Here is a 14,581-nt window from a genome sequence, read left to right on the forward strand (position 1 = left end):
ATTCAGCGTTAGCAGATTGTCATCCAGCCAGTTTTTGACACTTCTCACACTACAATTTGCTTTTTGCAACACAGAGTTCCAGTCACTAGCTTCAAACAAAACAACTGTGTCATCAGCAAACGCTATAGTTTTTTCGCCATTACTCAAATCACACAAAGAGTTTATATATATGAGGAAGAGAACAGGTCCCAAGACACCTCCTTGTGGAACTCCATAAAGGATATTGGAATCCTCACTTCGTACAACTCCCTGTGGTGTTTGGAGTATTGTTGATTGTGACCTATGAGAAAGAAAATCCTCTAGCCACATAAGCGCCTTTTCTCTGATACCAGTGTGTCTGAGTTTTTTTACAAGTAATAAATGAGACACAGTATCAAAAGCCTTGACGAGATCTAGAAATATAGCGATAAGTCTTTTACAACTATCAAGACTTTAAGTAATTTTAAGAGTGACAGCAGCTATAGCGTCTTATAAAACATATGAAATGTACATGTTATATACCTACTCATATTACGTATATCGTTTCGCAATAATAGTACATAGTACACACATTTCTCGCATTGACCCGAGTAATGGCGACTATTATTTATCAGAGTATGTATCGCTTTTGACACGCATGTTATCTTCTCTTTGAATGATTTACAATGTCAACCCATTTATTAGTCAAATGAGCATTAGTAAACCAAATAACTCCTTGAAAATTACGCAAAACAAAAATACCGATTTGTTTTAAGCATTTACATAATATTTATTATTATTATTATTTTTTTAGTTTTTTTACAATAAGCATAAAAAGTAAAACAGAGTATTCAAAAAATAAAGCATAATTACATAGCAATGAAACACATATTAATAGTAAAAATTGTCAACAAAAAAATCCCACAAAGGCATAGCCTGTTCGTGGGTATACAAGAAAATGTTAATAAAATTTTGCTTCTATAATAAATAATGGACAGTAATAATATTTTTGTGTAACGTAAGAAAGAAAAAATAAAATATTATCCGTAATAGATTATGTTTTTTTTTAATAGTAATTAAAAAAGGAAATAAAAAATATTTAAAAAACTCAAAAATATTCCTTATTATTAAAGGGCAACAAAATATATCGTAGAAAAAAAGAGTTCATATCTTTAGTTTGAATCCAGGATAGTGCATGTTTTTTAAGAGAAGGAAAATTTTGAAAGTTTGAAATCAATGAAATATTATCAGTAAAAAAATAATTAAAAATTTTTGGGCCAGTAATATATATAATATTTACACAACAAACTTTGTAGCTGCGATTTTACTAGGGATAGGACAGTATTAAAATCGTGTCCGGGCGAACGAAGAATATAGTTCGGTGTGTTAATATAATTTGAACTCTACCTTCCCCTCCTTATCCTCATGACATGCATCTCCGTCCTAATCCCGTTACATTTACTGCAAGCATTTTTCTGTTTTTTTCCCTTTTTTTTATTTTTTGTCGTTAATAATTTAATTTTTTAAAGGAAGAAATATTAGCGTTCTTATAATTTAATGATTTTTTGTGGCCATTTTCAACGATTTGTAAATAAATCACTATTAGAAAATGGAAATCAAGTTGGGGTTCGAACCTCGAACCTCTGGTCCGTGAGTCCGCAACACTAGCCACAGGACCACAACCCGATTCAATTAATTAGATTAAATGCAGAAATTAGTTTGAAATTCAGAAATTATCGCCATAAGCTATTTTTTACTTGAATAAAACACCATAGTCTAATTTCGCCATAAAAATGTTTTTTTAACTTAAAATAAAAATCTGCCTCGTGGCGTAATGGTCAGTGCGTTTGCCTACCATGCAAAAGGTCTTGGGTTCGATTCCCGATATGGTTGATATGAAATATTTATTTAAAAAGGGTGTTTTTACACTGGAATATTTCATAGTCCCTGACCTGAATTGTAAGACTGATCATCTTCTTATTCTTTTTCTTTTCCACATCCGCTCCTAAGTGGAGCATGTGGACATCACCAGTTGCCTCCAGGAGACCCTATCGCCAGCCATTAATTTCGTCTCCTCTCACGTCAATCCAGCGCCCCTTAACTCCGCCGAATAATGTCGAAAGATCGTCATCGACGGCCTTCCAGGACGACGAGAGCCCGCAGGTTTAAAGAAGAGGCAACTTGGGTTTAGGTTCTCTTGAGACATGCGCATCACGTGTCCAAAGCAGGTCCACCGCCGCACCCTCAAGACGCTCGTTATAGGAGGCTGCAATGTTAGTTATAAAATCGGACCACCTTATACCTAATATTGTCCTCAAGAACTTACTTTCAAGACGCAGAAGTTTGGTGTTCTGAGCTTTGGTAAGGTGCCAAGATTCACACCCATAAATGAGTACTGGCATTATACAAGAGTTGAATAATCGGCATTTCGTTTTGACCGAGTGTAGACTAGAGTTCCAGACAACACGCATTATGTTTAAAATTGAGATCATCTTACCTTCATGTAACAATTTTTTTTATCAAGATACGCTGCAACTGATTTTCCAATGCAGTGCTCTATGCATCACTAGATGCGGAAAGGAAATGATGATGATGATAAAATGAAAATCTAAAGTCCACTTTGTTTAAATGCAAAAAACATCAGTAGTCACAGATACGCTATTTTCATATGTACTTTTATTACAAAAATTATCATTATTTTACATTGAAAGTTCTTTATAGATTAAAATTATCTTATTTGGTTCAAAAGTTATCATGTTTTGGAGATCGCATAATCACAAAACCTTGTTTCCTGAACATTTCGATAAATGTGGCTACCGTGGTTTATCCTTTTAGGTACAGATATATTTTAATTTATTTCAGCAGAGAGGGAAAACATTTTTGAGAAGGGAATATGGAATTCTGAGCATTTACTAGCTTACTACCTGTCATTGGCTGGTTTAAGTGACCACTTTACACACTGTGTAACATTCACCATTCTGCCCATGTTTGAACATCCACATTTCCTCAACTCTTCCATCTGTCGACTTTTGTGAAGTAAAAGAGCTGAAACCTTTTTCACGTGGGTGAGATTCATCCGGTTGAACCAAATCACCTACTAGGCAACGCTTGAAAACAATTTACCAATTTTTATACTTCTTCATATATATTTGTTTATTCCGGATAATTTTTATACCGTCATTTTTGTGGAAAATCACTTCAAGGGCGCTGAATATATTTATCAATATTTCACTTCAACCCTGTCAGGAATCAAACCCAGGACCTCAAGAATGGTAGCGAACGCGTCTATCACTATACAACGAGGCAGACTAATATCCACTCGATTTCCTTATTCTAGATTTTAACCTGAGAGCAGCAATCGAATCGAAAACACTCGTCCAGGGTTCTAGTTATTTTTCACACATAGAAATGTATACTTTATCTGCCATTAAATATTTTTATATTTATATAAATATCATGATTTCGAACCCTGATAAATAATAGAACAGGCCCTCGCAATACAAAACCATCTTATTTATTATTAATTTGCTTCGCGTGATAAAGGAGGCACTGGAAAAACTTTTCCAATTTCCCGCCAACCGTTAAACGTCAAATCTTTTCCGTACCTACATAATATCCAATATGTGTATCGTGTATCCATTGTGTTGCCATATACGAAAAACCATTTCGATACTTACTTATTCAAGTACCGCATGGAGCATAACACCGCACAGCCATTCAAGCATTGTCGTAAGTAAAAAATAACATTTTATATTAAGCTGGAATAAAAAAAAGTAGTTTGAAAATAACGAATCGCTGCTTTCTAATAAAAATAGTAATAATTTTAGTTCAGTTAAAAGGCTAAATGGTGCTGAATATTTTCACCTTATAAAACAATAATTATCAATAGAAGTAGCAAATACATAATATAAAGGTGTTATGTAAACCCTGTCACATCTGAAACCACGATGCATAACTACATTCAATTAATCAGATCTACACTTCAGGTTCTTGTCCACGAACAATGAAATATTTAGATTTAGCATTAATATTTTACGTCCCTTAGACCTCAATAATGGTAGGCGATCGCGCCAAACACCGCACAACAAGGCGGACTTGACTCCACTCGATTTTCTTATTCAGGATTTTTACCTGAGAGCAGCTATCGAGTAGAAAACTTCCATCCAAATGTGATGATCACGATTATTACAATAATTAATGAATATAGTAATATTCTTAAGAGACGGAATGAGCTTTACATTGGCTTAAAACTATCTTCAATACTTTTCAGGGTCGCGATTACAATGGGAAGTTAATAGAGTTACCTTCAACGGTTCATATTGTAAAATCATATTTTATGTACCAAAATATCTATGTTCGAAAAAAAAATGAGTATCTTCGTGAGTAAGATATTTGAGAAAAAAAAAGGCACTATATGCTTAAAAAGACAAGTATATGAATCGTGCATATTGCCGGTGACAACATACGAACTAGTAGGTCTGTAACACAAAAAAGTAGCCAGAAATAAAAATGCACGCAACGATCTATGGAAAGACAGATGCTCGGTGTATGTCTAAGAGACAGAGTAGGAAATGAAGAAATAAGGCGCCGAACCGGAGCCGTGGATATCATGGATCGTGCAGCGAAATTGAAATGGCAGTGGGCAGGACACTTGGCGAGACAAAATGATGGCAGGTGGACACCCAGAATAATAAAGTGGAGATCATGGGCAAACAAAAGAAGTGTTGGAAGGCCACAGAAAAGATGGGTCAACGACATTGCCTCTATTGCCGGTAAAACGTGGATGATGAAAGCGGGCGATAGGAAGGAATGGAGACGTTTGGAAGAGGCCTTTATCCAGCAAATATACATGTGTCGAAAAAAAAACATATAAAAATACGCAATCAGGACTCAGGGCCTGTATCACAATTGCCTATAAAATAAAATTGTTTTTTATTTTATTTTATTAACATAAACGGCAAATCTGCCTTATACAAAAATTTATAATACTAACATATTTGGCTCAATATTTTTTTTTAAAACATACATTTCCTTATACCCAAGATTTATAAAAAAAAAATAACCTAAAAATTATACAAGATTTATATTTTAAAAATTAACCTAAAAATTCTACAGCATATTCAGTAGAAAGTTGAAATAATTTAAGAATAAATGTAAAAAACAAAATTAAATAATAAAACATTCTACAGTAATACAACAAGAAAATCATAAGTACTGTTTCATACAGCTGGGCAAAGTGAACAAAAAACTGTGTGTAATATGAAATTCATGAATAAATAAATATAATTACCATTCACCACCTTTGAAAAAGTTCAAAAGGTTTGTTCTATATGAACAATACGGGAGGGTGGGGCATGATGGGGCCTTCAAGGTAATACGTCGATAAAACGCGTTTCTTTTTATAAATTCTTTAAAAAAAAATATTTTTATAAACTTTGATTTTTCATCTAACAAACGTGTTACAAAAAAACTAAAAATAAGATAAAAAACTAGTGAAATAAATCAATTAAAAACAGTCGTAATTGGTGTCGTAACAGACAATGATGGTGTCTTGTTTTTTTTCGTCTACTCCAGCGCATTTATAGTGTGCCCAGCTCTAGCACATTTGACACGCTATCCAGCCTTTATTCGACTCAACGTATAACCCTCTACAAAACAGGCACTCTGTATCATCTTAATCATTTATGGAAGAAAAGTTACGTCTTGATCGTTTCGATGGCTACTTCATTTTCATTAAAAACTGTATGTTTAGGACCCAAAAGAACCTTCACCTTATCTATCCTGTTATCATTTTGCCTGGCCAACATAACTTTTCGCTCCAAAGTAGTTTGAGGAATTTAATAAAATTTTGCAGCTAGTTTATATCCTTTTATCCCTTCTAAAATGTCTTCTATATCTCGATTTATGCATTACTTTGACCAACTCCCCCTCTTGGTCTTTTAAACGTAGTTTCGGACCATATTCAGCTTACACAAAGAAAATAAAAACTGTTACTACATTGTGTTCAAGCAATGAGGTAAGATAGGGTACCAATACCCTGTCTTGCCCCTTTTACTATGCTTGTTAACAACGCTTTTTGTTTACGAAATACAATTTCTCTGGAAATAATTGATGAACTTGCAGTAAATGACAACACTTTGAGCTTGTAAAGCGACCATCAGCCAGTTAAAATCACGATATGCTTCCTTTTATGTCACAAGCAGCAAAACTCGATAAAATAACATAAAATTTGCGAAAAACACGTTTAGTATCGTTGCGTATCGGAGCGTGCACACATGTTCGTTGCAATTGCATCATTGTTGGGGGGTCTAAAGAGAGCATCAAATGGCGTAATGTGCTTGGAGCTACTCGGCAGATTTCGGCTTTTATCGCAGGGTCCCATCTTGCCCCACTACCCCATCATGCCCCATCATGCCCCACTCTCCCCTACCCTACACTAAATATATCAGATACGTGGGAATAACTATTGCCGAGTTTTTTATTTAACTTTTTGTACATATTGTTATTTGTACATTGGCGGGCTTATTGCCAAATGGCAATTTCTTCCAACCAACCAATAAAATAAAAGTTTTATTTTTATAATTCAAGTTACAGAACATATTCAATATAAAAAACAAGATTAAAAAGCTAAAGATACATAAAAATAGAAATAAACGTATTTGTTTATAAATTACCTTATTTCAAAACTATTACTCAATTGGAAAAAGGAAAAAAAGAGAAAAGAGGAAAAAGGAAAGGAGGAGAGATTAAGGAAGAGAAAGGAGATGTTTCTTTAGACGTGATTTAAACAGAGATAATGTAGTAACATCTTTGATGGTGGATGGGAGATGAGTTTATGAAGTCTGTTTAATACGGCATTACAAGTAAACACTGTCCGTGAATTGTTGCTACAAAACGGTGGCACCTGTCTAGTCATTCTTCCAGGCACCCTGAAGTTGATGAGAGATCAGGGCAATCCCATATTGAATTTACAATTTTGAATAAATTTAAAAGTTCTATAATTTTTCTTCTATCGTCAAGTTTTGACAAATTTAATGATTTTAGTAAAAAATCATAATTTTAAAATTCATGACTGATTCTAAGTTTTAAAAATAAAGAATGAAAAACATGCTCAGATGTAAAAATAAAATAAAATAATATTTTTTTTTTTTTAAAAAGGAAAAACATAAATAAACACTAACATATTTTAAGGGATTCAAAGAAACGATGAGACGAATCTTATAAAAAAAATTAATTCAATTTAAAAACATTTTCAAAATTAATGACACATAGTAAGAGCAGCAATATATTGATTTTATATACATATACAATATAAATAATTAAAAGTAGTTTAAAAGTATAAAAACATGTAAATGTAGCAGAGAAAAAAGAAAGAATAACAGGTATAGGTAATATTTAAAATTTGAAAAAGCAATATAAGAAGAAGATTTTAAACCAAACGTAGTTGATAAAATTTCAGTAAAGCGATTTTCGCAGTAATACAAATTTCAGTAGATTTTTTTTATTAAAATTAACATGTATGTAATGTGAAGTGATGTAAGAGAAAAGGGGATCAACGGGAGTTTAATTTAAAAGCTTTCAATACACTATTTTTAAATAATTGTAATCCTGTATGATAGATATGGTTAAAAAAAGCTGTTAAAAGTGGAACACGATCTATGTAAAAACGAATTCTGACAATAGTTCGTATTGACGCTAGGTATTCGAAAGGTTGGATGATTTCGTAGGGCACGTGATGGACAGTTAATTTGAATTTTATTTAGGAGCTGGGACGAATCAGTAAGACTGTTAATAATTTTGTATAGGAAAGTGAGGTCTATTAATATTCTCCTTTTTTCAAGGTTAATAAGTTTGTGAAAACGTGGAGATAAGCCATAATTTGGAAATATAAGAGAGCATCGGAAATTCTAATGTTTTAAAAATTTGTGTTGTACTTTCTCCAGCCTGTCAGTATAAGTAATGTATTGTGGATTCCAAATGATAGACGAAAATGCAATATTTGGTAATATGGGCCGGGCTCTGTTTCGTGAGTTGAAAGTAACGCACTATTAATTGATTAATTATTTTTCATTTGAGTGACACACTAATTCGGTAAATATTTGGCCTTTTCCACTTCCTTTTTTAAAAGCTTAGTATAAAATGTATTTTGCGAGTTATGATTATTTGAGCGGACGTGCGATATATTATGTTTTTACACGATATAGACCCACGTTATATAAGAATTGCCCATACAAGATGAGTGTTATTTGGATTGTGACGATCGCGTGACTTCAATATTTACATAATTCTTACATTCCTTTTAAATTCCATTTCAATTAAATTATTATCACTTTCAATTGTGAAGAAGAAACTTGATGACTTTTCTTCGTACATTGAAAGTCCCACCTACTTACCCGAATCTGTTTTAAAGGTCTTGTAGTCTCTTTTCAGATCCGTACATTGCAAAAACAATTGATTTTTTAAGGCTATATTGAAAAGTTTTTTTTTTTTTTTTTAATTGTTGTTTGATTGGTTGATAGGTCTTGACTAGGATGCTAGATTTTGAATAGGTCGATGCTAGGTTTTCGTCTTGAATAGGGTGATGCTAGGAATAGAGCGAATTTCTGAACAATGGTTTTCTTTTTTTGGGCTTAATAGGTTGCTGAACTAGTCGACATAGGACACAAGACTTGATATATTTCTCTTATTTTTTAAAATTATGAACTCATATTTTTTGTAATCTTCAAATAGACATTTTTACACCGGATTTAGAAAGTAAAATTTGTATAACTATGCTGGATGCAATACGAAAAATATTTATCGTTGCTACGCGAAGAATGAATGTCCGCTAATTCGGCAACATATCTGTATAAGAGACAGCACGAAGATAAAACTCATAACAAGGAAGACAAGGACGCTCGTCTGTAGCGGGTGTTGTGTAAAACAGATCCAGTCTTCAGTCAGTTGATGAGAGTGATGGGGGAGCGCGTAATATAAGCGGCGTGTTTATGTTTTTTTAATTTATTTTGCTTTCACAGGGCTAAAAATAAAAAAATAGCAAGAATCACCCCAATATATAAAGGAGGTGATAAAACAGATCATAGCCATTACAGACCAATTCAGAACCATTCATAAGAGATTAATGGATCATGTTAAAAATCTTAATATACTAACTTTCAATCAACATGGCTTTCAGGAAAAAAAAGGAACCGGAACAGCCTTAGTAAATTTAATAAATTTAATTCAAACAAACATGGATACTGGGATTCCAATCACGGGAGTAATCTTAGATTTCAAAAAAGCTTTTGATACGGTTCATGTTGAGACCATGATAAAAAAATGAAATGACATTTTTTTATTTATTTAATAACATTTTTACAATTTCGCATTTTAACAAAAATTTCAAAACTAAAATCCCACCAAGCCACTTTTTGTAGCTTGTTGGTGAAGATTATATTTATACTAACTTAATAATATTATTTACATTTGTAAAAACAATGAATAACAGATAAAAAGTAACAGCCGGAAAGATCAGAATAAACATGTTTATACAAATAATAATATATAAATTTATTTTTTAAATACAAAAAAAATTATGAAAAATTAAAATATTTACACCTAAGCTACTATTCATTTATAAACTCTTGATCGAGTAGCCACTCTCTTATTTTGCTCTTGTTACAATGTGAGTTAAATTTAAGTTCTTTTGGTAATAAATTAAAAATTCTAGGTACTAAATATTTGAGAGTTCTATTTCCATATTTATTACATACTTTTGGTACTACTAAGCCATCATTAGACGTGAAGCGTGTATTATGGTCATGTTTGAGAGGAAACTTGAATGTATTACTATTAAATTGTTCCAAAATGATGCAAAGCCACAGGTAGTCCTCGAACAGGCAGAGTTTTGATTGTTTTGTACAGGAGATCATTATTACTTTTTTGTTCGTAAATCTCTGCAGGTACAATTCGCTTAGCTATAGAATACTGTAGAATACTGTAGACATAGTAGTAAAATTTAAAGAATGTAAACTATTAAAATCATACTTAGCAAATCGGAAGCAGTATACATATGTAAATGAAAAAAGAAGCCTTTTGCAAACAGTAAATTTTGGAGTACCACAAGGATCTATTTTAGGTCCAATATTATATATGTTATACATTAATGATTTGTCACTGTACAATTTCAAGGGAAAAATTTATTATGTATGCCGTCTTTTACTGGTGGTAACACGATGTTACATCACCGCGCGCAAAGGGATTATTTGCCACAGTATTTTAAGAGTCATCGCCATCTCAAGAAACGATACTATAGACCCAGCATCCCTAATCTCTTTTGGCAATTCATTAAACGTTTTAAGTCCTATGATACAGATTGTTTTGAGTTGCCCGGATTCTTGTTTTGGGGAGTCTGAAAGCCTCACCTGCCCTCGTAGGATAACGATGACTTTCGTCATTAGCTTTCCTTCTATGTGTCGTAAATGATCAAGATTCGCTGAAATTGGAGTAAAAATTCAGTGCTCTATTCACCATTGGATGCAAATCGAGAAAGGACGATTGGATAATTTTCAATCAAGATTTGTTTTTAATATTTTTTTTATTTGTTTCAGACAAAATGGCGCTTTATAGTATACTGTTTGCCTGTTTTATGATGTTTGTAATAATTCTTTACAACATAAGTTCGGCTGCTCGATATTACATGAAGGTAGGTAATTATATTTTTTATTAATTTTATAATTGTGTTAATATCTATATATATATATATACATTTATAATTCTGCAGTGCGTGTGATGTCCCTTAACTCCTAAACGGCTAAACCGACTTACGTGCGGCTTTTTGCATAATAATGAGCTTTGCGCTGCACATGTTTGTAGATTAACCTCAAAATAACTTAAGAGTATATTTTTTTTATTTATCGACTTACCAGGGTTGCATTAGACGAGAATGCGTATACTAAAAAATTGGGAAGATGGTTTTTTTTGCATGTAAAAAAAGTTTGTATTTGAATGTTTACAAACAGCATACTTTTTTGTGGATCTCTACCAGATATATCATTTCCTTATAATTTCTACCCATTTATTCCTTTTCACTAGATTTTTGGTAGTACTTAAATAATATCAACAGTTTATTATATGTTTTATGAAAATCGCAATCCTATGCACCCCTGTTGTTAGAAAAGCCGAGTTTGACATTTGCAAAAACAATTCAGTATTTAAAAAAAAAATGTTTTGGAATTCAACCATAAAAAGTACCTAGGCACCTACTTAATTTAAATATTTACCCCCCTCAGTACCAAAGTAAAAAAAATAATTTTTTCATACATTTTCAAGAAACTTTGCCGTAAAATTCGATGCTCTAATTTTTACCGCGCGTAAGAATATATTTTTCATCTCCAATTTCCAAAATGTGAAAACTTCTGCCATTTTCTTTTTCCTTCTTCTCAACTCTGTGTTTTTTTTAATAAATAACTTGTTTTTTCTTTTCTTTATAGTTTGTGTTCTTCATTGTGTCAAGTTTATTCAACGCGACCGTTGTTCTCCCGCTAATGTTTTTAAGGCCGAGAAGTTACACAAATGCACTGTAAGTGAAAATATTTATATTAGCAATAATATCACAATACTTACGTCCGGCTGGATTCGGCCGACGACATTGGACTATTCTATAAAAATCAAACAGACGTATTAACAAACAATGACAAAAACAAAGACCTAATTATTTTGACTAAATGGACAAACACAAACTTACACTTTATGAAAAAAATGCAATATTATCCATCTAGAAAAAAATGTCACAAAGTAGATGCTTACATAAATAATGAACGACTTACTGAAATTGAACATGTTAAATACTTAGGACTAACAATAGACAGACAATTGACATGGATAATTCATATCAACAATTTGATTCGCAAAGTGGCGACATTATCGAGTGTTTTTTTTTTAATCAAAAAAATTGTTCCAAAAACGGAAAAAAATCTAATGTATGAAGCCTATGTAAAAACTTAAATATGTTATATGCAACTACTATGGGGAACAGGATATCAAAATGACATAAACAGACTACAAAGACAACAAAATAAAATATTAAAGTTAGTATATGACCTTCCCTATCTAACTGCAACTAGAGAACTTTTTAAACAAACTAAGCAATTAAATATAACTGAACTTTTTCAACTAGAATCATTAAAATTTATTCATATATTAGCCACTAATGTAATTGAATACGAAGAACTAAAACTTGTACAAAATTGTAGTCAACATGGACATAATACGAGAATATCAGACAAATACCATATACAACTATTTAAAATAAGACAAGAACAATCAATACTAATGAACCAGAGACCAAAATTATACAATAAACTACCAGACAAAACTAAACAAAAGACAAACTTTTCAAAAATAATAGTGTTGAAAAAATGAGAAAACAATTGAACTGGATAGGAATAAAGAAAAGACTATTGTATAATGTATTTGTATTTATATATAAAGTGTTTAATAATCTCATGCCAAAGTATTTTATAAGTGAAATTATATTAAATAGAAATGTACATAAATATAGGACAAGAAATAGAAATAGGATAAGACTACCACTTAAGAAAAAAACAAAATCACAAAATAGCTTAATGTATAAAGGGTTAAAACTGTATGATGAGATGCCTGAAAGTATGAAGAATGAAAGAAAACTTACGGATTAAAAAAAAAAATGTAAAGTTTATTGTAATAATGTAGTTATGTAAGAAATATTTAATAAGTATTTGTTATAATTGTAAATATATTAGTTAATATACAATGTAATATTAACTAACTTAAGTAAATAAATAAATAAATAAAATAAAAGATGTAAAAAATATTATTTTGAACAACAGAGTATGAATGAAAAAAGTTTATACCATTTTTGTAAAATGAATGTAATAATCCGTAAGGGTTTATAAATAAATTTTTCAAATTAAAAAAAAAAATTCTGTCACTCCAATATGCGGCGACGTATGTCGCCTCGTCACCCGCCACAATTAGGTCCCCATGAAAGCAGCCTTCTCTCATGAGAAGGCATGTCAGTAGGTGTCTGTCATCATAGCTTGCGCAGCAGTCACACGAGATATCATCACCAGAGAGGTACCCCTACCTTTGGAGATTATTTTACATCGAGTTAGGGGCGACCTTTAGAGAGTAGGGTAGATGTTCACCTCCTTGGATATTTTTTTTATTTTTAATATGTGAGTAGCATTATGTTTTTACCTTGCTTGTAATGTACGAGAAACTTTTTAGTTGGTATAATATGAAAGGATCGGGTGGGACGTTTCGGTTGTGGCCTGTTTTAGGAGCTTCTCCGCATTTGCTCCAGTGACGAGGAAACCACAGACAACTCGTCAGGAGAAGGCGGATTGTTATTATTCGTCAACAGACCTTCCGATCCACTTGAAGAGTGTTCGGTATTTGGAATCCTGCTATCATTGATACCTTTTATTGCCTTTATTGTATCTATCATGTATAATGTTACCTCTCTTGACAAGTTACTACATGAACATTGTGTAAATCCTCATTTCGGCTTCTGCATCGCGCCTCCAGTTGCATTCTCTGTAAACTAAAAAGAGGCAATGCATCAACAGATGGGAGACATCTTGGACAGAAACATCATCGCATGAGCAAGTGTTGATCTCAGATATTTTTGATCTGTGCAAGTAACTCATGAATCCGCCATGTCCTGTCAAGATTTGTGCAAGTTCGTATCCTGCATGCTGCAGTTTCCTGAATTCAAAATCATGGTAAATTGATGGAAAAAACGTTTTTTTTACCTTTCCTGTGGGTTTTGTTAAATACCGATCATTACAGAGTTGTAAAATTCTGCTTCCTATTTTTCTCTTGGCAAACTTTATTGGAAAGTCAGCAAAATCGGGAACTGTCTTTTTGAGAATTGCTTCCCGAGCCTTTTCGTCAGGTCTTTTATTGCCAATTATTCCGCAGTGTCCTCGTGTCCAGCCAATGTATACATTTTATGATCGATTTTTTTATATCTGGATATCAGTTTGTATACTCATGACAATGTGGATACTCTCATGTAGATTCATCCATGATCTCGCTCCAAAATCCTGTTGCCACAATTTCTCTCTCCATAGTTGTGAGGATTCAATAGGGGAGGTGGCTTTGATAAAACTGTTTCTAGATCTTAGACGCGAGGCCTTTAGTAGTGGTTTAGGGGACCTGTTTAGGATCGTGGGTTTGTCTGTACCTCTCTGCTTCTGCGGCTATCCTTCTTTAAATGTGAGGTGGAGCGATTCCGATGATTGGGTATAGTTTATCAGTCGGTGTTGGCTTGAAGCATCCTGCTACTATTCGTGCCGTTTCGTTGACTGCTATGTCCACCTGTTTGGAGTTGGCAGATTTTTGCCACACCGGGAATTCTAATTCCGCTGCTGGTACACACAAGCCTCACGCCCAAGTTCTAAGTACTCACGACGTTGCACCCCATAGGGTCCCCGTGAGTTTACGTATTATATTGTTTCTTGTACATACCTTTTGCTGAGTTTGCATGCAGTGCTCCATATACGTTAGCGTTCCATCAAGGGTGACTCCATGGTATTTCGGTGTTTTGCAGTGTTCTATCTCCTCTACAGCATTTCATCCGAGGAATAGGGAGGTTGCC

At 32.9% G+C, this 14,581-nt stretch overlaps 1 protein-coding gene across 1 annotated transcript in view; it reads left to right on the plus strand.

The window, feature by feature from the left end:
- LOC148282996 (1-acyl-sn-glycerol-3-phosphate acyltransferase alpha-like) overlaps positions 1-14,581 on the plus strand; it is a 62,112-nt gene that overhangs the window by 27,677 nt on the left and 19,854 nt on the right. Inside the window, exons 2-3 of the mRNA XM_088224180.1 lie at positions 10,548-10,642; positions 11,430-11,518. Of these exons, the coding sequence (XP_088080306.1) occupies positions 10,553-10,642; positions 11,430-11,518 (179 nt within the window). The 5' untranslated portion in view covers positions 10,548-10,552. The remainder of the gene's footprint in view (positions 1-10,547; positions 10,643-11,429; positions 11,519-14,581) is intronic.

Source organism: Micrasema longulum, unplaced genomic scaffold (assembly GCF_059751315.1).
Source record: "Micrasema longulum isolate JH-2025_06_02 unplaced genomic scaffold, ASM5975131v1 h1tg000271l, whole genome shotgun sequence".
Taxonomy (NCBI): domain Eukaryota; kingdom Metazoa; phylum Arthropoda; class Insecta; order Trichoptera; family Brachycentridae; genus Micrasema; species Micrasema longulum.